General features: G+C 55.8%; 1 protein-coding gene across 5 annotated transcripts in view; it reads left to right on the forward strand.

Annotated features, from left to right (window-relative positions):
* The window catches only part of SH3PXD2A (SH3 and PX domains 2A), a 235102-nt gene that overhangs the window by 168980 nt on the left and 44444 nt on the right, over positions 1 to 21678 (forward strand). For 3 of the 5 annotated variants that reach the window (XM_078077150.1, XM_078077152.1, XM_078077153.1), the window contains one exon: positions 8403 to 8534. In XM_078077150.1, coding sequence (XP_077933276.1) covers positions 8403 to 8534 — 132 coding nt within the window. Of the gene's footprint in view, positions 1 to 2008; positions 2054 to 8402; positions 8535 to 21678 lie in introns of all 5 variants that reach the window. The other 2 variants (XM_078077149.1, XM_078077151.1) reach the window with 1 other exon arrangement.

Raw genomic sequence — 21678 nt, forward strand, 5'->3', positions numbered from 1 at the left:
GAGTCCTGGTGAGAGGCTCCGGCCATAGGATGATTGTTTCTGGGTGCAGTCTCCAGGGTCTCTCTACCCCCAGTCCCACCAGTGACCTGGTGTTGGGGGTTGTCTACAGGAAGGCATCTGCGTTTTCTTGGCACATCTGGTATCCAACACTCTGGTTCTCAACCTTGCCGCCCCAGGAGGAGGATTTTCCTGGTAGCCCCAGGGTTGGTTTGAACCAAGCTCACAGGAGATGTTTCCGGTGGTGGCTGTCATTGAGCGCTGACTGTATACGAGGCACTATGCGAGCACTTACTGCATATTACCTCATTAATCCTCGTAGATACCTAGAAAGGAAGTATATCGTCTCATCTCCATTTTTGCAAGCGAGAGAACAGGTTCAGGAGGTTAAGGAAGTCCCTCATAGGGGAGAATCCACACAGTCAGACTCCAGAGGCCTTACTAAACCCCTCTACCAGACCCCCTCTCCGCTGGCTACAGTGAGAGCTGGAAGGGCTGGGCTTCCCAGTTCTGCATGGGGAGCCAGCCTGCAACTGGTAGGTGACTTGCTGAGCAAGGGAGCATTAGGTGCTTTAAATGATGGGTGGCATCCACTGATCGCCCGAAGTCTGTGGCCCCACACGAGATGGGCATGGTACTAGCTGTGTGACCTTAGGTGAATTACTTAACCTCTCTGGTTCATTTTCCTCATCTACGAAGTGGAAGGAGTACCTTATCATTTCAGGTTTATTCTGAAAAGCAAATGAATTACCGCATGTATGTGTTCAGCACGGTGCTTGGTGTACAGTAAATGCTACGTAAACTTTTGCTGCCGTTACGGTTATCTTTACTATCTGCCATTGGGTCAGGCAGCTTTCCTGGCCAGCGCTGGGTGCCTCTCAGACTTGCATCTCAACGTTTCTTTCTTATTGTCCCCACTGCAGCCAACACTGTGCTCCTTTGGAGGCAATGAGAAATTCAGTGGAGAAAGCACCCGCCAGGGCTGATTCCAGACCTGGTTCCGTTTCTGACTCTGCTACTCTGTGCTTGTGGGAACTTGGGCCGGTTTCCCTTCCTGTGAAATGGGGTGAAAAATGCAGATCCACCTCAAGGGATTGTCATAGGCAGTAAATGAGTCTCGGTGTACTGTCAGTGCTTATTACATGTTGATCCTCTGATATTCTAGAATTGTTCACGCCACTGATTAAGCTGAGAGCTTTCTGCCTCATCACATTACTATTATCACATCTCACCATCGTATGTTCTTTTAGGTTCTTTGACTTCGCTCCTCCCTCTTGGCAGGAAGACAACTTCTAACCTCATTTCACAGATGAGGAAACTGAGGCCCAGATCAGACATGACTGTCTGAGCCTGGGACAGAGCCCTCATCTCTGATGGTCACTAAAGGTCCCCGTCCCTCTGGGTTGGAGTCGGGGTGTTTTAGAGAGTCCAAAGTGAGGCTTCCTTCCAGTCTACCCCGACCTGTCTTCCTCATTGGGTAAAGGCTGGACAAGACATCAGAGCCCAGTGGTGAGGTGCCCCATGACTGGAGACTGGCCTTGGGCTCTCCAGCCCTGATGTTTGAGGTTCCAGGTGCATGCTGCTGAGCCTGCTGTCCTGGTGAGGATCCTTAGAGCCACCAGGCCCTGTGGGGCCAGCCACCCACCCACATGGCCAGAGAGAAAGGTCCAGGCTGCTTCCTCCAGGCAGTGATAACCCATGGGCCCCGTTCCAGGCAGGGATTGTGTAGGCTTCTCTGTGCTCCAGAGGATTCCTGCGTTTCGGCAGACACCTCATTATCCCCATCCCGGCCGGCTGTGTCCCAGCGCCTCTGTAATCACTCGGGCCCACGCCCAGCAGCCAGCCCAGGGCCAGGAAATCACTCCCCTCCCCTCCCCCGCCTTCCGCCGCCAGCCCAAAGCGGCGCCTGCAGCCACTCGCCTGGTGGACCTCCTGCCTGCCTAACGGTTCTCTCTCCTCCTCTGACTCTCCTCTCTCTCCTGCTGCTGCTTGCTCTCGGGGGACTCGGAAGTGTGGCTCTCCAGCTGGGCTGAGTCTCCCAAGAAGGACGTAACAGGTACTGCCCCGAGTGCATGTGTGTGAGCATGTGTGTCCCGGGCATGCACATGTGGGAGCTTCTGGCCTGGGATGGATCGCAGTCCTTCATCGGCATGCCGGCCGGCCTCCGGGTCCCCCCTTGCCCTTCCCTTAGCTGTACTCACTGCCCTCCTTCCAATCCTCTCTAGGCCTCAGAGCCAACCTCGGAGCCTGCAATGGGTGATGAGCACATAGCCCGGTGTGTAAACAAATACACTCTGGACCCAGAGCGTGCGGGTTTGACCCTGGCTCTGCTGTGTCCTGGCTGTGTGAACTTAACCTCCCTGAGCAGTGCGCTGCCACCTCCCGGGGAGCCCGGCATGCAGAAAGCACTCAGGTGATGGCGAGGCGGCCGTCATCTTGTACAATCGCTCAGCTGGCCATCCCTATGAGGTGGGCCAGCCAAAGACGGTCAGTCTCACTTCAGGCAGTTAACCTGAGGCAGAGAGCCGAAGTCCCAGACCCCCACCACCCCCCCAGCCTGGTTTCCAGTGGTCCTCACCGGGGAGCTGCAGCATGGCGGGGAATCCTGTGACTGATGTTGCGGCCTCCGTGCCCCAGAGCTCGGAGCCGCCTCTACCTCAGCAGCCTTGCCAGGCTTTGGGCTGCCTGGCCCAGGGTGGGCCTCAGGGACTCGGGCCTGTGCCTTGTGTCTAGGCAGAGCTGGGCCAGGGGTCAGGGGCTTTCCTTTAGCCTCTGGTCTTGCTGAGGCTGTCTAGGGCTCTCAGCTGCTATAGGGAGATGGTAGCATGCAGAGGGGTGGGATTTCCAGAAGGGGCTTCTAGGAGCCCCTCCATTTCTGAGAGTGCTAACACACACACACACACACACACACACACACACACACACACACACACAATCCCACCCCACCCCACCCCCCCATCCCCCATTGTGCCCAAACCTGAGAGCAGAGATTCAGGTTGGGGAGTTGGGGGACAAGGCAGAAGGGTCAGAGGTCAGAGGGCCTGGGCTAGCCCCTCCCCACCACAGCTGTGGGCAGGGAACTGGAGGTGGATGTCCTGGGAGGGGGCCAGAGGAGAAAGGCAGCAGGCAGGAGGACCCCCTTGCCTGTCCCAAGCTCCTTGCAGTCATCCTTCTGGTGTTGTCTGTGACGAGGGCCTGGGCCTGACTAATCACTGGGCTCCTATCCCTTTTTCCCCTCTCCACGAGCCAGTGAGCCAGAGCCCACTTGGCCTACAACAATACATTTTATTCACAAAACGTATAGCCTGGCCGCCCGGGGGCCTATAGAGAAGCCGGCAGGCCAAGTCCAGCCCAGGAGGAACCAGTTGTGAGGGGCTTGGAGGGACCTTTGGTGGGATGCCAAGGTTTGGGGGGTCAGTGAGAACGTGGGGAGCCTGGGGCGGGGGCCACCGCAGGGCTTGGCTTCTCAGGATGAGCCCAGCTGTTTGGAGTGAGAGGCTGAGGGGAAGCAGTGTGGGCCGGGAAAAACCAGCCAGAGGAGGAGTTCAGGGCTGGAGTCTTGGGCAAGCCTCCAGCTCTCTCTGGGCCTTGGTTTCCCCACCTGGAATGTCAGAGAGGGCATGAGGCAGGAAACTCAGAGGTAAGGGGCTGATGTGGGGGATCCTCGTAGATAAGAGTCCTGGGGCTGCTTAGCCTGGCATCCTCCCCAGAGTGGGCCCAGGGGGCTCTGATCTGGCTCTCCAGCTGGCAAGGATCCACTGCCTGCCAGGAGGTGCGGTTTGAGAGAGGCATGTTTCAGGGACACAGCCGCAGCCGCCCTTTTCCTGGCGCCTGTGGCCCTTGCCTTGAGCTGCCTGCTTGTTCTGAGGCTGCAGGGGAACCTGAACCCCTCCTGCTCCTCCCCACATCTCCCATTTCCTGTTTGCTTTATAAACAGTGTCTACAGTTTACATAGGGCATTAACCCTATCACATAGTTGCACGCACAGAACAACCCACTGAGGGTAGTACTGGTACTGTACCTGTTTACAGATGAGGAAACTGAAGCTCAGAGAGGTTAAGTGTCCTCCCCAGGGTCACAGAGCTAGTAAGGGCAAAGTAGGACTGGACCTCAGACCCTCAGACTTGAATCTTCTGCTTTTGCATCTTGAGTCACAGGCAGCTGAGGCCAGTGCTCTGTCCTATGGCGCCAGGCCTGGGGCAAATACTCTCATCAGGGAGATTCTTGTCTAAAGCACACGGCTGACTAGGGCTCAGTACCCTACAAACAAATCCAGCAGAGGCCAAGAGTGGGCACCATGGCTAGAGTAAAATCAGGCAGCTCCTGGAGGGTCAGAGATGGTTGGGTAGAACTGGGGTTGGTGGAAGAAGCGAAGGCATTCCAGGCAGGGGGAGCAGCTAAGGCAAAGGCTTGGAGGTAAGAACCCACATAGAACAGTGTGGTGGGCACATGGTGCCCTCAATACATATGTTGACTCATGAATGTGGCCTGGAACAGGAGGGTTATGTCAGGGAACTTGGAGAACTCAGATTGTCAGAAAGACTGAGCTTGAATTTGGCCTTTATTCTGTAGGCAACAGGGACCCAATGAAGGTATTGGAGCAGGGGACTGACTTGGCAAAAGCCTCATTTCAAAGTTTAAGTTGGCAGGCAGAATCAGGCAGGAGCCAGGGGTCCATCCAGGTGGTAGTTGGAGGAATGCAGGTGTGGGGAAGGGCTCCAGGGACCTGCCAGAGCCCTAGCAGATCCAGCCAGGGGCTCTGAGTAATAAAGGGCCCATCCCTGGACAAGACTGTTACAAAGTCCCCTTCCAACCTGGGAGGGGCTCTCCTCTCTAGAAGGGGTACACCCCTTCTCCGTGCCTCTGTCAAACCTGTCCCGTCTAAAGACTAGAGGCTTCATCCACTGCCCCTCCTCCTCCTTTGGGCTGACTCCTCCAGCCTCCAATTTTCCAGGCCTTGGCTGGGAGGGGATCCAGAGCAGCCTCTGTAGGATGACATCACCTACCGGCGGCCCGCCTGCCGAGTGGTTTCTCATTTGGATACCTGCTCGCCTCGCACGCCTGCCGCCTGCCCGGGCAGCCCTGGGCAGGCAACATCCTGAGAGGCAGATGCCAGAGAGAGGGAGCTGGGAGCCTGCATGTGCTGGGGGAGGGGAGTGCAGCCAGGAGGGCAGAGTGTCTGTGTGTCCATCTGTCCATCCCACAGCCTTTGGAGCAGCCTCCAAGAGGTGCCACCGCCTGTCTTCTGTGCTCTGGAATCCCTGGAGAATGTTCTCTCTTCTACCTGTGTCCCAAAATGTCAGTCTTCAGAAAGCTTAGGCCAGTTTTCCAAGGGGCTCGGGGGTCAGGGCAGTGGGGGCGGCATTTTTCCCCTCTTTGAAATTTTGCCTCAGATTCCCTTGGCTTGGATTAAAGTAAGCTGAGCTCTCTCCACTCCCCAGCACCCCAGCTTATCCTCTCTAGCAGCTTTTGGCCACAAACTCATCGCTCCTTGCTCTTCTGTGCCTCTGTTTCCCCATCTCGCCTTTCCCCCTTCCACAGTTGTCCAGTTTTCCCGAATGTCAGAGGCAAGGCCCTGCCTGGTTTAGCTCTAGTGACTTCTGGAACAAACCACTAAATCACTCCATTCATCTGTTTGCCTATTTGTTCATTTCATTCATTCATCTTGCAAACACTTACTGAATGCCTACTACCTAATAGGCCCTGTGGTCTGCTTAGCAGATGTAGCAACGGTCAACAAGGAACCCACACTCCAGTCTTTATTAAATGCCAACTGTGTGCTGGGTTAAAGATAGGGTGAGGCAGGGTCCCTCTGGGAACCAGGGATCAATGGCTCTCTGTAGGCGGCATATAGTAGAGAAGTTCAGAACACGAGCGACCCCCTGTTGGTGGGTGTGGGTTCAAGTCCCAGCTGTGTGACCTTAGGAAAATTGCTTACCCTCATGAGCCTCAGTCTGCCTATGTATAAAATGGGTCTATAACAGAACCTACCACAAAGGCTTGTTGTGAGGATCCAGTGAGACAATAAAATGACTCAGGTGCTTGGCATCGTGTTGACTGAGTGAGCTCCTGAGGGTCTGCTGTTAATTGTCAGTATAATCAGGGCTCTTGGGATTTGGAAGCTCTCTGACCTGCTGGGAGCTCCTCTTTTCTGTTTGTAGCCTGAGTTTTCCTTTCCCACAAACTGAAAGGAAGCCCCTGTATCTCACAGGGCAGGGGCTGGGCCTTTTTGTGTTAGGTTCACTGAAGAGGTGCTCTTGGCCACCGAGGCACTGCCGTCCCCCCAGGGGCACAGTGGGAGGTAGTCTCTGTCAGCACCATGCCCAGTGCTGCCTCTGTCCGGCTGGCAGGGGCAGGCGCAAAAGCTGGCCCCATCTGAGTGCAGAGTGGGCTGGCCCTGCTGCCCAGCTGTTGGTCGCATTTCTGCCTGAAATCCGATCCGGGCTTTGGTGGGGCTGCCTGGGGCTGTGCGTGTGCGGATCCATGTGGCAGGGCTCTGCAGGGACAGGGTCCCTTCTGGGGCTCCAGAGGGCTGAGCTGGGGCTGCAGAGCCCACCCCTGATGGGAGAAAACCGTCAGGAGCAGTAGGTTTCTTTCCATCAACCCTGCCCTGGGTTGGATGGGGCCTTCCTCATGGAAAGACCCAGAGGTCTAAGCGGTGCCTCCCTCCCCTGGCTGCACCTGGGAACCACGGGGGAGGAGGGAGTGTCCAAAAAATACCGACCAATTAAATCTGGACCTCTGGGGGTGGGGCCCAGGCTTCGGTATTCTTTCAAAGCCCCCCCAGGCAATTCTGTGGAGCCAAGTTGAAGATCATTGTGCTGGAAGAATGGGTGTCTGGAAATAGAAATCCAAGAGGCAGTTCTTTAATGGAAAGAGAGATGGGCTTGAACCTAAAACACTGAGTGAGTTTGGTTCTCTTCATAGCAGCTGTGTGAGCTGAGGCAAGCCTCTTGCCCTCTCTGGGCCTCTGAGTTGTCTTTTGTGAAATGGGAAGGTAGAAAGGTTGTGGTGAGGATAAAATGGGACAGGGTACGTGCCTGACACAGGCCATGGGCCGAGTTAGACTCAGGCGTGTAAGGAATGTGGCTGTAGGCTCAAGCACCAAGGGAGCCGTAGGGAACCTAGGGACCCTCTCAGCCATTTCTATAACCATGCAGGTGGTGGGTCCCCTAGCCTTCCAGGAGATTGACAGATGTATAGGGTGGTAGACACATAGTTAAAATGTGGTAGGAATTCCCTTTGGGCTGCGGGTGGTCTGAGAAGGCTTCCTGTAGGAGGTGACCGATAGGTCTCTGGCTTGTGGTTTCTTTCAGCTCCTAGCAGGGCATGCCCTGTCTTAGGTGTTTTGTCCCCACCTCTGGGAGTCTACAGCCCATCTGCCCTCCTTCTGCAGAGCCCCACCTTTTGACCGCTCAACTGCCAGAGGGTGGCTGGAGGCTTCCCAGAGCCTGACCACAAAGCCCAGCACTAAAAGGTAGAGGGAGACTGAATCAGTCTCCATGTGGCCAGAGGGCAGCCACCAAGCCAGAGTGAAGCCGGCCTAGGGCTGGTCTGTCTGCACCAGGCCCCCGGGCTCAGTGGCAGCGCCTTGGTGAGCCGAACTTGAGGAAAAGTTGGCGGGGGGCGGGCTGGGCTCGCCTGGTTGCTGGCGCTGGGACTTTCTTCTTGGGTTTCAAGTAAACAGTCTCGGCCCTCCTCCCCCTCCCCTGCCTCCACCCCTGGCTCCTCATTCGATGGGTCTCATGTGTTTCTATTTAAGGGTTGCGAGTAAACCCCAGTGATTGGCGGCCTCAAACCCTCTTGACTTCTCGCCTGGGCCCGGGCTGTGGAGACTTCTCTGCTGCTCGCTCCCTCTCCCTCCCGAGGGGAGGACCGCTGCTTCTCTTTCCTCTGGGTTCACAGAGGCTGGGGGGAGAGGCACGAGCCCTCCTCCTTGTCTTGCCTTGCCTTTCGCTCTCTCTCTCTCTCCTCCGCTCGGCCACAGCCCTCATGGGCGGCCCTCCTGTCGCGCCCCTGCCAGCCGAGGGGTCTGGGGAGACCACGTCCGCACCAGGCCTCTCCTCCCGCTCGCTCGTGCTGGTGCCGGGCTGTGACTGACTCATCGCAGCGGCGGGCTCTTCCTCTCGGGTTCCCGGGCCTCCGCTCGGCCCCGGCTGTCCCCCCTCCCCCCTCCGGCCCGGCTCCCCATGTCCCCCGGTCCCCGCGGCGCAGCGGGCCGGTGTGGGGCCTTGCTATATGGCCTGTCCTTGGGGCCCAGCGAGCTGCGAGCCCCGGCTGCGGGCGGCCCCTCGGAGCGGCAGCGGCGCTGGCGACCGAGCAGCCTCCCCCGATGGACAGGGGGCGCCCCGGCCGCGGGGCCATGGCCGGCCGCTGGCTCACCGCGTGCTTTCTGCCCTCGCCAGGTGCCGACACCAACGCCGAGCCCATGATCCTGGAACAGTACGTGGTGGTGTCCAACTATAAGAAGCAGGAGAACTCGGAGCTGAGCCTCCAGGCCGGGGAGGTGGTGGATGTCATCGAGAAGAACGAGAGCGGTGAGTGCCCAGATGGCCGGCCTGGCTCCTGGGACGGACAGACGGCCGGACGTCTGGCTGGTTTTGTTCCCTACCTCCTCCCCCACCTCTGCAGCTGTACGTTATTTCCATCTGGTGGGGGAGAGGGCTGAGGAGGCCGAAGTTTCCCCTGTTGGTTTGGGCTGCAGGCCAGCACTTTGCCTGGTGGTGGAAGAATGTCTCCCCAGCCCCGGGGAAATGAACCGGCTTGTGTGCATGCGAGGCCAGGGTGGCAGAAGCCGGTACAACGGCCCAGCCCCTGTTCGGGGTCCCCGTGCCCACTGAGGCCACAGGGAAGGTGGCTCCTGGCTCAGGGGGCACCTTAGGGCAGCTTCCCCTGTTGGCGCCAGCTTCCAAGCCAGGGTCCGGGCAGGGGCAAGAGAAGCCGACTAGCTGGTGGGGAAGGCCGGCCATGATGTCACTGTGGGGGGGCCAGGGTTCTTGCCCACCCCCCCCCAACGGGTTGTCTCAGGAAAGGCTAGGCCTGTGGGATTTGGCTAGTGTCTGGGTGGTGAGCTGACTGCCCCCTGCAGAGCTGAAGGCCGCCAGGACCTGGGAAGAGGGCCCAGACAGGGGGAGAAGGGCCAGGGAGGGCCCTATGGCAGCCGCCCTGTCACTGGGAGCTGAGGCTTTGTCTCGTCTGGGGCCCTGCCCATGGCTCTCCAAGGGCTGCTGGTTCCACGGTCCTCACCGGGACCACAGGTGCGGCAGGCATCTCTGTACGTGGAGGGAGGAGCGCCTGAATCAGTCAGTCTGAGGTGCAGGGCCAAGACCTCCATCAGCAGTTTGCCTGTATCCCGCTGGGGCTTGAATTGGTTGCTGGGGTGTTTTGTTTTGGTTCCAGTTAGCTGCAAGGGAGGGTCCCTTGCACGGGATCCTCTTTGGGCAGTATTTGGACACTCCCAGAGGGGAGGGGCCTGGTTTTCTTTTCCTGTCCTGCTCAGTTCCCTTCCCTTCCAATATTTTGAGCCCTGAAAGGAGGACAGACCAAAGGATGACTGTACCCATTCTATAGATAGAGTAACCAAGGCACAGACAGACTGAGGGGAAATGAGTCCTCTGAGGGCAAAAGCAGAACAGGGACATTCCTGGGCCCCTGAGTCCTATGCCTGTGGGCAGCAAGTAGCTGTAGAGATGCTGAGGAAATCCCAGCAGACCTCCTGGGGGAGGTGAGCTCAGGCTCCTGCTGCAGGAGGCTCAGGAACTGTGCTCCCTGAGAACAGAGCTGTGATGCCAACATAGGTCTGACTCCTGGCCCTCCTGGGTCTGGGGTCCTGACAGACCTTTCAGAGAGGTCAGGCTTTGTCTTTGTGCTTGGAGTCATTGGCAAGGTGGTTGGCAAAGGCCGTCCCCACCCGGCAGAGCCACACCCCTAGCCTAAGGCCTGAGCCCTTCACCCCAGGTCCCCACACTGGTCTGCTACCTGCATACCTTTGCCTTCAGCCTTTGTCCTAGTACCACCCCTACCTACTCGTCCCCACCCCTCACCCCGCCTACCCCCCAGGAAGCTGGCATTGTCACAGGGGCCTGGCTCTGGAAACCCTGAGCACCTCCAGACCCAAAGGAAGAGATCTCTGATGGTGTTGGAGGCACCTGCTGAGGCAGACGTTTTGGAGCGCGTTCCGAGGGGAGAGATGTGCCCACTTCTCTGTATAAGGGCAGGGCTGCTCAGAAGTAGAGTTCTGGCTTAGAGACCCTCCTGCCACCTCCCCAGCCTTGTGTCACCAGCACAGCTATATAACCCCCATGGTTCTGGGTACCACCACTGACCAGGATGGAAAAGACCCCACACGAAAGGAAGTCAGCATGCTCGGAGACTCTGATTCCCAGGGACGTCCTCCCTCTACCTTCCCACCCCATACCCAGGATTCTAGGGATACTTGGAAGTCCTACCTAGCGGGGGAAGCCCTGACAGTGGGGGCCTGGAGAAAGCGTAGAGACACCTCCGCTCCTGAGGACTCCCTGATGGCTGTGTGACTCCCCCGTCTGACGGAGCGACTGTCCTGGAAGCAAGATCCTGCCCACCACCTACTGGCTAGATGGCTGCAAGTCCCTTAATCCCTCTGGGCCTCACTTAACCCTTCTGTAAAATAGAGATAATTTGGTGGCTGCTTAGAAGCAGAAGCTGGAGTAATGACCTTCCTGAGCCTTCTTCCCAGGTCTGAACTCCATGGCTGGGAGCCCCTTTAGGGCCCTAGATGTCAGGTGGAGAGAGCCTCCCCAAACACGGCTTTTCTCTTTCTCCAGGACTTTTGTATCTTTACTTTTGGTGGAGAGAGCTGCTCAGCAGCGCATGTTTGCACCGGGACCCTGGAGTGCGAGGTCTGCCATGCAAACCCACACTACAGCCAGTTTAACCAGAGAAACTAAGTGGGTGGAGGGGAGAGAGCAAGAGGACCAAAGTGCAGATCCTTGGGACAGTGGTTGCCCAGTTCAGGAAGCTGGACGGCTGAGGTGGGGGAGGGGAGGTGTGTTGTGCATCCTGTAAGCTGGCTTCGGAAGGAGTGGTGAGTGAGGCTTTTGAACTCTCTAACAAAGACCCAATTGTTATGCCTCTGACCTTGGGACATGGTGGGCGTGTTAAGGCATTTCCACTCCAATTGTTGAGGCAGTAGCCCCAGTTAGCACCATCCCCACCCTGCAGGGCCTTGCCTTGCCCACTGAGAGCAGGGACTCTGCCTGTGTCCCCTTCTGTCTTGGCTAGAAGTCCCTCGAGTAGAGTGTCCATGGAGGGGTCCACCAACCTCTGGCTCTGCCTGCTCATCCAAGCCCTCTGCCTGGGACCATAGACACCGAGCGATTTGGAGGTGTGGTTTTGCCAGGGCTCTGTAATTTCATTGGTCTAAAGAGAGATGTGTCTGGAAGGCAATTCAGAGTCCGTAAACAGTAAACACTGGTGCCATGTGATATGTTGTCATTTTATTAGAATCAGGAAATGACCCCATGCGGTAGAAGCTCTTTAAAAATTTTGTGGCTCAAGTAACAGACTGAGAGGTTAAGTCATTTTCTTAGAGTCCAACAGCTGAGATCTCTGCCCTCTACAGAGGACGTGGGGGGAGGGTGAGAATGGGCTCATCCCGGGTAGGATCACCACAAGCTGGTGACGCTGCAGGTTGGGGAGAGACATGGGCTGGGTGAGATGACCACAGGTATCCCTGGAACATCAGAAGGATGACTCTGCGTCCCACCTTCCAGCATGGTGGTCATAGGTTGTGGGAATTCAGGTTGTTAATTGTTCCTTTGAACTTGGGGCCAAGCAACAGCTGAGAGGATCTGATGTGTACCCAGCACCGAGGACAAGCCTGTTCCCGGGAATGTAGGTGGACAGAAGTCAAGGACTCCCAAAGTGAGCTGAGTGGCTTCAGGGAAACCCTTTTTGATCAAGCAGTGGGCCTGGGGCCAAGCCAGAACGCACTCTTTTTCTCCATTCGTGAACAGGGACAGATCCCGCAGAAAGATTCAACAGCTTTGCTTGCTTTGACAAGTCACTGTGATCTTGTCCTTGGGAACCCCTCCACTCTTCCCATAGACAGCAGTACCTGAGACCCCGCCTTTGTGGGAAATTCTTATGCCTCAAAGACCACATTGGCTTCGCCTTCAAGCAGGTATAATCTGGTCTGACTTCTGGCAGCGTGGTGATGGCAGGATCCCAGTTGCTCTGGTCTGTGTTGAGCAAAGCTTGTCTCCAGCTTTCCAGCATTGCTTCCTTCTTCTTAGGACTAGAGGCCCCAGGAGGACGTGGGGCTATGAGTCACCAGATGCTCATTCTTTTCCTGCCTCTGCTTTCCTTCTCTGAGTCTCTGTTTCTTTTCTGGCCCCAGCATGATAACACTGGGAGTTCTTACACTTCCTTCGAGGCATGTAGCTCTAGGACTAAGATCATAGCGTTGTGCTGGCAAGGAATTTTGAGCTCCGTTGGTCCATGCAGGTGAGAAATTGTCCAGGTGAGAACACTCAGCCTTGGGGAGTTTGCACATCTCAGTCCCATCCAAAAATCACTGCTTTAGTCCCAACTGAGTAGTGAGCAGAGGACAGAAGTCCACTCAGACTTGCTCAAGAGACGCCTGAAAGGCTGCAGAAAAATCTCACCGGACCTGAGGATGTGAAGTACATCCCAGCCTCACGGGCAGCGGGGGAACCAGAGAGTCGGCCCGAGCCAGATCAGCCACGCTTGTCTCTGTCTCGCTCTTGGGTGTACCCAAGATGTAGAGCCCCCCGGGATCTTCTCCCTGCAGAGCGGCCTGACTTCGCCTCCTGTCCCCTTAAAACAGCTGCCTATTCACCTGCTGTTGGTCTGTGGCTTCTGGTTCTCTGAGTTCAAAATTTGAAGTTCGAATCTGAATCTGATTGGCCAGCCAGTGACTCGGCAGACCTTAGGTCAGATGTCCCGCCCCGGGCCACTCAGCTGCGTCCGGGAGAAGCCCTGCGGGCTAGAAACATGGCTACCTAGCCAAGCACCTCAGCAGTGGCTGTTGGAAAGCAGGTTTTAAAGAAAGGAGATATAGAGGGGTAACAAAAACGTGTTGGGCTGCAAACTGTGTTACTTGTTTGGCAGCTATGTGTGTAGTGGAGAAACAAAGAATCTGGAATCTGAGCACTAGGTTTAAGATCTAATGTTACCCTGACTTTGTGATGTATGTAGGAATCCCTCGGTTTCCTCACGAGTGTAAGGGGGCAGTGATGCACACTGCATGGGCTTTTCTGGAGGGGGCATCAAATGTAACCGTTTATTGTTTGACAGAGAAGACAAACTCATAAGCTTTCCTCTCAGATTTGTGTGTCGTGATGATGATTTTGTACTGTCAAAGGCAATCCATTCTCCAGCCATGTGTTTTTGTGAGTTGGAATCCTTTTAATGTTGAGGGATGTATCTCTTCTGTTACTTTGATATTTCCTGATGAACATTGTTGTAACTGGTTCTACATGGGCTTTTTATAAGGGAGAAATCTACTTATCTAGTATTCATTTATCCACCCATTCGTTCACTTCACAATTCTTGAATACCTCCTTTGTCCCAGGCCCCATGCTGGTTGGGTGCATACCCATAACGTTCCTGTCTTTATGAAGCTTAGATTCACCTCGATGTGAGCGTTCTGGGTAGTTAAGGGGTGGACTGTATTGTGAGGCTGGGGCAGCTTCTCAGACTTGACGATGTCTTCAGTGGACTTCTCTGAGGTAGCTTCTGTGTCATCTGCTTAGATGATGTGCTTACTAAGGAACCCCCTGATCGCTAATGCAGACTGCCAAGCTACCCTAGAAAAGAGCTATCCCGATAAAGAGAGGATAGGCTGTTTCTAGAAGGGCAGGTTTATCGTAGCCTGCATTGCAGATAAGTGAACTAACACTCTTAGCTCTGCCACAGCCTTTTAAGAGTTTGGTTGCACTGAGCCAGCCGCCATCTGCATGTGGTAACTGGCCGCCATGGGGTGCTGTCCCAGCTGTCAGACAGCCTTGGTCCTCTGACCTCTCTTCTCTTCCTAAGTATAGCGTGTGCATGTTCCTGCTGTGTCAGCCTAATCAGCAACTTCCAAAGTCCATTCTGGTCTAAGACTATCTCCGGCATGCAGTTGTTCTCTGCCTCACGTCGCTGGCTGGAAGGGAAAGGGCCACAGGGCATAAATCCTGGAGCAGAAGCTGGTATCCTAATTCCGCCTGGGGCCCCTTAGCCCAGCTTTATTCACTGCAGGCTAGAGATTGTTTTGAGAATGAGAATGCAGTATAGCCTAGTGAAGACAAATAGGGGCTTCAGCTTAGATGGGCCTGGTTTTCATCTTGACTTGCCACTTGCTAGTGGCGAGCCTGGGAAAGTTAGTTGGGGCTTCTAAGCATCCGTTTCCTTACCTGTAAAATGGGGATAATTGTACCCACAGCCAGAGGGTTGATCTCTGCCGATTCAGAAGGAGTTCAGTGCTGTCTACGGCCATACCACCCTGAACGCGCCCGATCTCGTCTGATCTCGGAAGCTAAGCAGGGTCGGGCCTGGTTAGTACTTGGATGGGAGAAGGAGTTCAGTGCTTGGTGCAGGGCCTTGCACACAGTAAGTGCTCAGGACGTGGTGGTCGCCAGGAAGACCGCTGGACGAAGGCAGCCCTGCCGAAGGTTGATCTTGGGGCCCACGGCAGGCCAGTTTTCCTCCTGTGGCCTCCGTTTCCCTGCCTGGCCAGAGAATGGGTTGTGCTCAGTAGTGTCTGAGGATTCTCTCAGCCCTGTTGGTTTGTGAGGTGGGTAGGGCAAGTGGGGAGCTTCCTGCAGGGCAGTGAAGCCCCCAAACCGTGTTGGAGACCAGAGTTGGACCTTCGGAGCCCTTGCTTGGGTAGATGTCCTTGCCCCAGCCTGTGACAGGAAAGGAGTTGGAGACAAAAGTCAAGTTCCCATTGGTGACCCAGAGGCAGTATCCTCGCAGGGTCGCGAGCTGTGAGCAAGGCTGAGGGAAGAGGAGGGGCTCACCCGTGACCCCTCATGCTGGCTTGACGTCACTCCGTGGCCCTATTGCATGGCACAGAGCTGAAGTACACGAGGTGGGGTGGGGGACTCACAGAGTCAGGGAAGGCTGCCTGGAGGAGTTGGAGGCATCGAGCTGGGCCTTGGAGAGATGGGGTTAGATAGGCAGAGAGGCGAAGGAATTCCACGTCCACATGAGGGGATACCAGGTGGGGGGCTGGGCCTGTTGGGGCTGAGACAGCAAGGCAAAGCGTCTGGCCGCCTCTAGCAGATGCGTCCTGATGAAGAAAGTGGACATTGGGCCGCAGTGGAGGGGCGAGGAAGGAGGGGGCCGTGAGGGACGTGAGAACAGTGGCACTTGAAGCAAGTGGGTCCGGCTGGGGGGGCAGGGGAAGGTGTTTCTGAGAACTGGAAATCGCTCTCTCCTCGAGCGAGATCGGCACGGGCTGTTGTCAGGGAGGAGTCCAAGGGCTTGTCGCACTGAGCACGGCCAGGGACTGGCCACCTGCCTGGAGCCAGCGGCCGGACGGCTGGGGGGCTGGTGGGGGGGGGGGACCGTGGCCGCCAGGATGCCGCCATGTCTCGCCTCCACCTGCTCAGGTGGGGCAAGCGGGGTGGCTGGTCGCTCCGACCTCACGCTGGCTCTGCGGACCCAGCTCGTCCTGAGTTGCCCTTGAGCAGTCGTTTCTGAGCGAAGGGGGTGTTTTAGCGGTGACCTTGGCAGTCCAGCTCCAGTGCCAGAGTGAGGCCAGCTGCTCCTCAGGGCAGCACCAACTGCCTTCTGTTCTGGGGGGCAAATAGGCTTACACTGAGTCTGTTCATGGGCGTCTCCAAAAGGCTGCTTTTCCGGGCTTGGACACCAAGGGAACACTTAAACCACACAGCGCCCAGCCCCTAGCAAGGCTAATCTTCACATGACCTGTCGTCCCTAAATCCGTATTAGTTGACTGAGTGCCAGGCTGGGGTCAGAGGTGATGAGACCCACAAAGTCCCACCCCCCTGGGACTCCCATGGAGTGCTGAGACAGTCACAAGGAAACCAGGAAAATAATTTGAGATTTTGAAAAGTGCAGTGCAGGAAACGGGGCCCTACGACGGTGAATAAGCCGGGGAGGAGGTGATAGGGCATGGCCAGGGAAGGGCTCTCTGAAGGCCTTCCCTGCTGATCGTGCCTGGAGCTCAGTGAGCAGAGGAAGAACCAAAGGCCCCAGCTGGTCTGGGGAGGGTGGTGGTGAACAAGGGCAGAGAAGTAGGAGAGGCCAGGTGGTACCGGGTCTAGGCGTGTGGTTCTAGGTATAACAACCACCACATCCCAGGTAGGAGTCTTGCAGTGTAGCCAACAGGTGACCTCACTCCCCTCCCCGGACATACCCCAGCCCAAGGGCCCAGGGAGCGGGCACCGCTAGATGCCCCCCGCCTGTTCCCAGCACGCACGCACGTACACGGCCTTTGTCGTTGGTAGAAGTGACAGGTCTCCCTGCGTGGCTAAAGTGCAGGGGAAGAGCTCCCCACACAGCATTCCCTCCACCCTTACATCACAGATTTCCACCCTGCGATTGTGGCACTTTCTGGGGAGTATAATTTGTCAGGACCTCAGGGAATTTGGGTTGAGAAATCGCCCCTTGGTTTTTCCCCAGATGACCCCGCGGCTGTGTGATGCTATATTCTCAGCACTTGGGTTTCCAGTAACCACTCATGGTAGCGGGGTTGACCGCCCTCCTCTCTATCAGCATCTTTTCAGATTCCATAACCTCATCCTCTGGGTTCCCAGTGCTGACCCGCACTCCCTGGTCTCATCACGGGGGAAAGCCAGGGTAACCCAGTTAAACCAGTCGCCCTGTGAAGCTTGGTGGGACTAAGTGGAGAGCGGCTTGTGGCTCACGTAACCCCCAGCGTCATTTCTACCTACACTGAAAATGTGCTATATGGAATTCCTGGGGGGTTTTTTGTTTCATTTAATTGTTTCAGTCCCAACTCCACATTTCCCTTCTGAGGCAGGCACTTTTTAGGCTCATGCTAAAATATATTTGCCTCCCCTAAGCTTTTATTGGACTAAATTGTGGGGAAGTGGCCCAGGCTCCACGGGAGGTGAGAGAAAGCCAAACTAAGAGAAAGAGTCTGCCAAGAACTGGCCATAAAGTGAGCAAGCCACGAGTAGGTTTTTGAAATTGGTACACAGATCCCTTTCTCCTGTTACATCTGGCCCATCAGCCTTGCCCTGAGTGGCCCTTCGATCACCATGTCCCAGAACCTTGTGTTTTAAGGGTCATTCTAAACACAGTGGCCTGAAGCCTGCAAGTCTGTTCTCTTTCATACCCTGCTGGGGCCGGGTGAGCAGGGGGTGTCCTTGAAGAGGTGAAGGCCACCTGGAGACTGCTTGCTCACGCCTGCCCTCCGGTAGTGGATTTGGGACATTTTTTCAATGTGACTTGTTTCTGAATCAGAATATTTTATGTTTAACAAGATATAGAACCATGCAGTTTGTAAAACCTATTGGTAAGACGAAGGGCAGATGTTGACATTGTCTCTCAGAGGCGGAAGTTGAAGCCTGGAGAGGTTAAGTGACTTGCCCCAAGGTTGCACAGCTGGGAGGTGGGGTGTGGACTTCCAACACATGCTGTTTATCCAGTGTTTGGAAATATGGTTGTTTGCATATCTCGTGCTTGTGGATTTTACTTCTTTAGAGAGCGAAGCCCCAGAGTGCTCTGCTGTGTGAGTTCCCCAGGCCCCAGAGAGCAGGAGAAGAGGTCAGTCTTGTTAAAGCCCTGGCTGGGATAGGAGAAAAGTGGTCAAAAGGGAAGCTTCCTGCAGAAGAGTTGTGTGCATGTTCCAGCGTTTGGCTCGGCCTGGTCCATGGCCGGGGCTGGACTGGACGGGTAGATGGTTGGGGTCATTTGTAAGACCGGCTCCCCAGGGCCCTGTGAGCGGGGCTGAGGGCATGAGGGCAGAGGCTGGGCAGTGCTGGGCAGGGCCCTAGCCCACTCTGCTTTCCCCTTTGTCCAAATAAATAGACCTGTCCCAGCCCCTCCCCGTCACCTCGCCAGACCCAAGGAAGAGCTGCCATCCTGCCTCCTTCCCCCTCCCCCACGACCTCTCTAGTCTCAGCCCCGTTTGAGTGACCTCCTCCATGCAGGGAGTGCTTCCACATGATGTGGTTTGCTGATTCAGTCGACACACATGGAGCCCCTCCTGCACCAGGGTGCAGCAGTGGACAAGAAGCAGCTGTCCCTATCTTCCTGTCACTCGGGGGATAGCATTCTAGGGCTCCCTCTTACCTGCAGGATAAAGGCCCAGATGCAGTGCGTCGATCATTTTCATAGCGTATCTGCCAAGTGCAAGGCAGACAGCACAGTGTTGTAGGGGTTAAGCAGTATTACGGAGGGGACGGGAGGGCAGGACCAGAAGGCTGTGGGTTTTTGTGTATGCTGTCGGGTTCAGAGATGGGACAGTGCCTGCGTCCCTTGGTTAGGAAGGTCTCCTGGGGAAGATGGGCCTTGAGCCAGTTGCTGAAGGAGGAAGGGGCTCCAAACTGGGTGAACCAGAATGCCACCTGCCAGGGCGCAGAAGGCGGGCCTGGACAAGCGTTATTGGGCCACAGCGTCTGAGGCGGCCTACGAGAAGGTGTTCATCCAGCAATAGGCAGGATAAGGAGGTGTGCCAAGGGCCTTCAAGGGCCCCAAATGTCAGGTGAAGGAGAGCTTTCCCCCTTCCTTTCCCACCAAGCTGAGGGAGACATTTCTGACCGTCTGCCTAAAGCTCTCCTTTGTCAGAGGAGGAAAGAGCCTGGAAAAGGGAAGCCACCTGCCTAGTGTCACATGGCGAGTTCAGGGCCAGGTTGTGGCACGGCCGTGGACCCCTGCTACAGAGGTAGCTGTCTCTGAGGACTCCCGGCATCTCTCGGCCTCACTGAGGCGTTGCCACCCTCTCAAGGCTGGGCACATCCCAACTTGCCCCCAATTGACTGAGGCTCCCCGACCCTGGGCCCTCAGCCTGGTGCTAAAGTTAGAACCTGGAGGCTCCAGACTCAGAGGTGCTTCCCTCACAGCCCCGACCCTGTACCCCTATACATTCAAACAGACTGATTTTTCACACATGGTGACTTCCCTCCTGCAAGATCATCTTCAGATACCCCAACTTGAGAGTACGGATTCCCCGCCGTTTAGCAATGCCCCTTCTCTGGGCTGTCCCCCTGGCTGGCTGTGGGTCTCCCCCCACACCAGAGGCTGTGCCTCCTCGCCCTTCTCATTCCTCCCCAGGAAGGTGGTGAGGCTGCTATTGAGGTTGGCCAGGCCTCCAGTCCCGGGGTTTCTGGACACTCTCTCTTTTTGTTTGTTTTCTGTACTTCTAACTGGCGCCCTTGTAAGGCCCCGGCCTTATCTCTGCTCAGTGTGCTCACCATCTTTTGAGCTGCTGTGATCAGGATGTATCCGCAGCAAGGCCTGGGGTCTTGGACCCCGCACCAGCACCTGTAGTGTTGGCTATAGGCTTGTCCAAGGCCTGGCCGGGCCACGTGATCTCCCTGTACTCGGGGGACTCTCCACCAGTTCCAGCCACCCACATCTTACTCGAGCCACTGGGTCAAGGGATTGCGCTTGGCACAGTGGGAATGGGCCGGGTGGTGGTGTGCCCTCATGGAAGGAATGCCAGGCTCTGGAGAAGAAGATCTCCGGTCAGTCTAGGTTCCAAGCTCAGTTACCCACTAACCAGGTGACCTCAGGCAAGTCACTTTAGCTCTCTGAGCATCATCTTTCCTACTTATAGAATGGAAATGTGATGGGGAGTGAAGATAGTGCCCACAGTTGTGTTCAGATACCAAGCACCCCATTCCCGTGACCATCACGCTTTTACCAAAGCCAGGCAAGAAGCAGGCCTTTCATCTCCATAGTTCCAGAGCTTCTAAGGTCCCTTCTAACCCCTGGGGCTCCGAGAAAAAGCGTTTCAGCTTAGAGGGAGCAGGTGAGGGGAATATGACCATGTTGGCAAGCCTTCAGCCAGCTCTCCGAAGCAGCCAAATGGGTCACTGGCTGCAAACATTGCTGGGTTTGTAATGATGATCACAGGGTTCATGGGCTCCTGGACACCTTTGGAATGGGTTTTGTGAGGCCAAATGCTTTGCAGATTAAATTTCCGGAGAAAGAACAGCTGAGAAAGTCTTGAGCTTTGCAGAGCCGTTTCTGTGCTATGGCAGCAAAAAGGGGGTGTATGTGTATATGTGTGCGTGTGTGTGTCTTTTCTCCCCTAATAAAAGGGAGGGGGGGTAGGCAAAAGAGGAAGATGGTCTGATCCCTCCAATCCCAATCCTCCCTCTCCCCTTCAATTTGCATCAGCCAGTGGGACTGTGGGTGCTGCTGTGTTTTCCAGGCTGGTGCTGGTAACAGAAGGAATATGATTAGTATTATGGAATTTCATGATTGGGGTTGGGGGTGGCTTCTTCCCCCCCTTTTTTAAATAAATGTTTTGAAGAGTTGCCCTGGAGAACTGCTGAAAGCAGCGGCTGGTGGACGTTTTTGGTCATGTCAGGCGAGGACAAGATTATCCAAGTGAGCAAGGGTGTCTCTCCCCTTCAGCCTGCTGCCGGGTTCCAGGGCCGTCCTGCCAGAAAGCGAGCAAGGGGCCGTAATCACAAACAGGCCAGGATCAGTTACAACCAGAAGTATTACTTTAGACTCTTGGCTTTGATGGGGAAGAATGCAGTTTTCCTTGCCCCTCCTCCCCTGTCCTTCTCAAGTTAAACAGGACCTGTGAAAGCAATAGCTCTGGGATGTAAAGAGAGGCCAAAATTCAAGGCAGTGAGGGGTCTCAAAGGCCCAGGATGGGAGGGCTCCCCCAGCCTCTGCTGATGTTGGGGCAGGGGTTTGCCTGGCCCGTTTCTTCTTGGGTGAACTGGAGAAGCCCAGAGTCTTTCTTGTCTACCTAGGGCATCCTCACCTCCGTTTTGCTCACCAACCAAGTGTCCTTGACCCTTCTGCATATGTAAGCTGGCATTTTCTGCATGTTTGCCATGTACCTAGCACTGTGGGGTGGAGGGGGGCAAGTGGGAATGTAACGACAATAGCTTAAAAAAAAAAAAAAAAGAAACTAATGGAGCTCTTACCACTTCTAGCCCCCACCTAGCCCTGGGGGACCTGCATCTCAACCCTCTCCCCTCCCTCAACCAGCACCTCCTAGGTGAACATCAGATCTATCCTTCACACTTAGAGATAAATAACACTGCTCCCCAGAGTAGGGACACCGTCGGGGGCGTGCTTCCCCCATCATTGGTAACGGGAGCAGAACCAGCGTTGGCCAATACCTAGACCTCCCTGCCAACCGGGCAGGATTTTAACTGACTGCTCCTTGGAGGAGAGGAAGGAAGTTGACCTCATCCTTGGGGCTTTGCACAGGGAGAATGAGCATCCAGGGCACCGGCCCCAGTGCCTCTCTTACAAGTGTTAACCCCATTCTTCTGCCTCACTGTGCAGCCAGATACAGACTCCCCTCCTTGGACTTCAAGGGCCCCCACTATTGGTGGGGCCAGAGCATCTTGTCGGCGCTGCTGTGGCAGGTGACAGGAGGATTCTGTACCCCAGGGTCCTAGCCTGCCTTCCATACCCCCATCTCTCAGCCTCTGTGGGGCCATCCCACCACCTCAAAGCCCTTGGATGAGAAACTTCATTCTAGAGGTGGCTTCTATGTTTGGGAGCCTG

The sequence above is a fragment of the Halichoerus grypus genome, chromosome 7 (genome assembly GCF_964656455.1).
Source record: "Halichoerus grypus chromosome 7, mHalGry1.hap1.1, whole genome shotgun sequence".
Classification (NCBI taxonomy): domain Eukaryota; kingdom Metazoa; phylum Chordata; class Mammalia; order Carnivora; family Phocidae; genus Halichoerus; species Halichoerus grypus.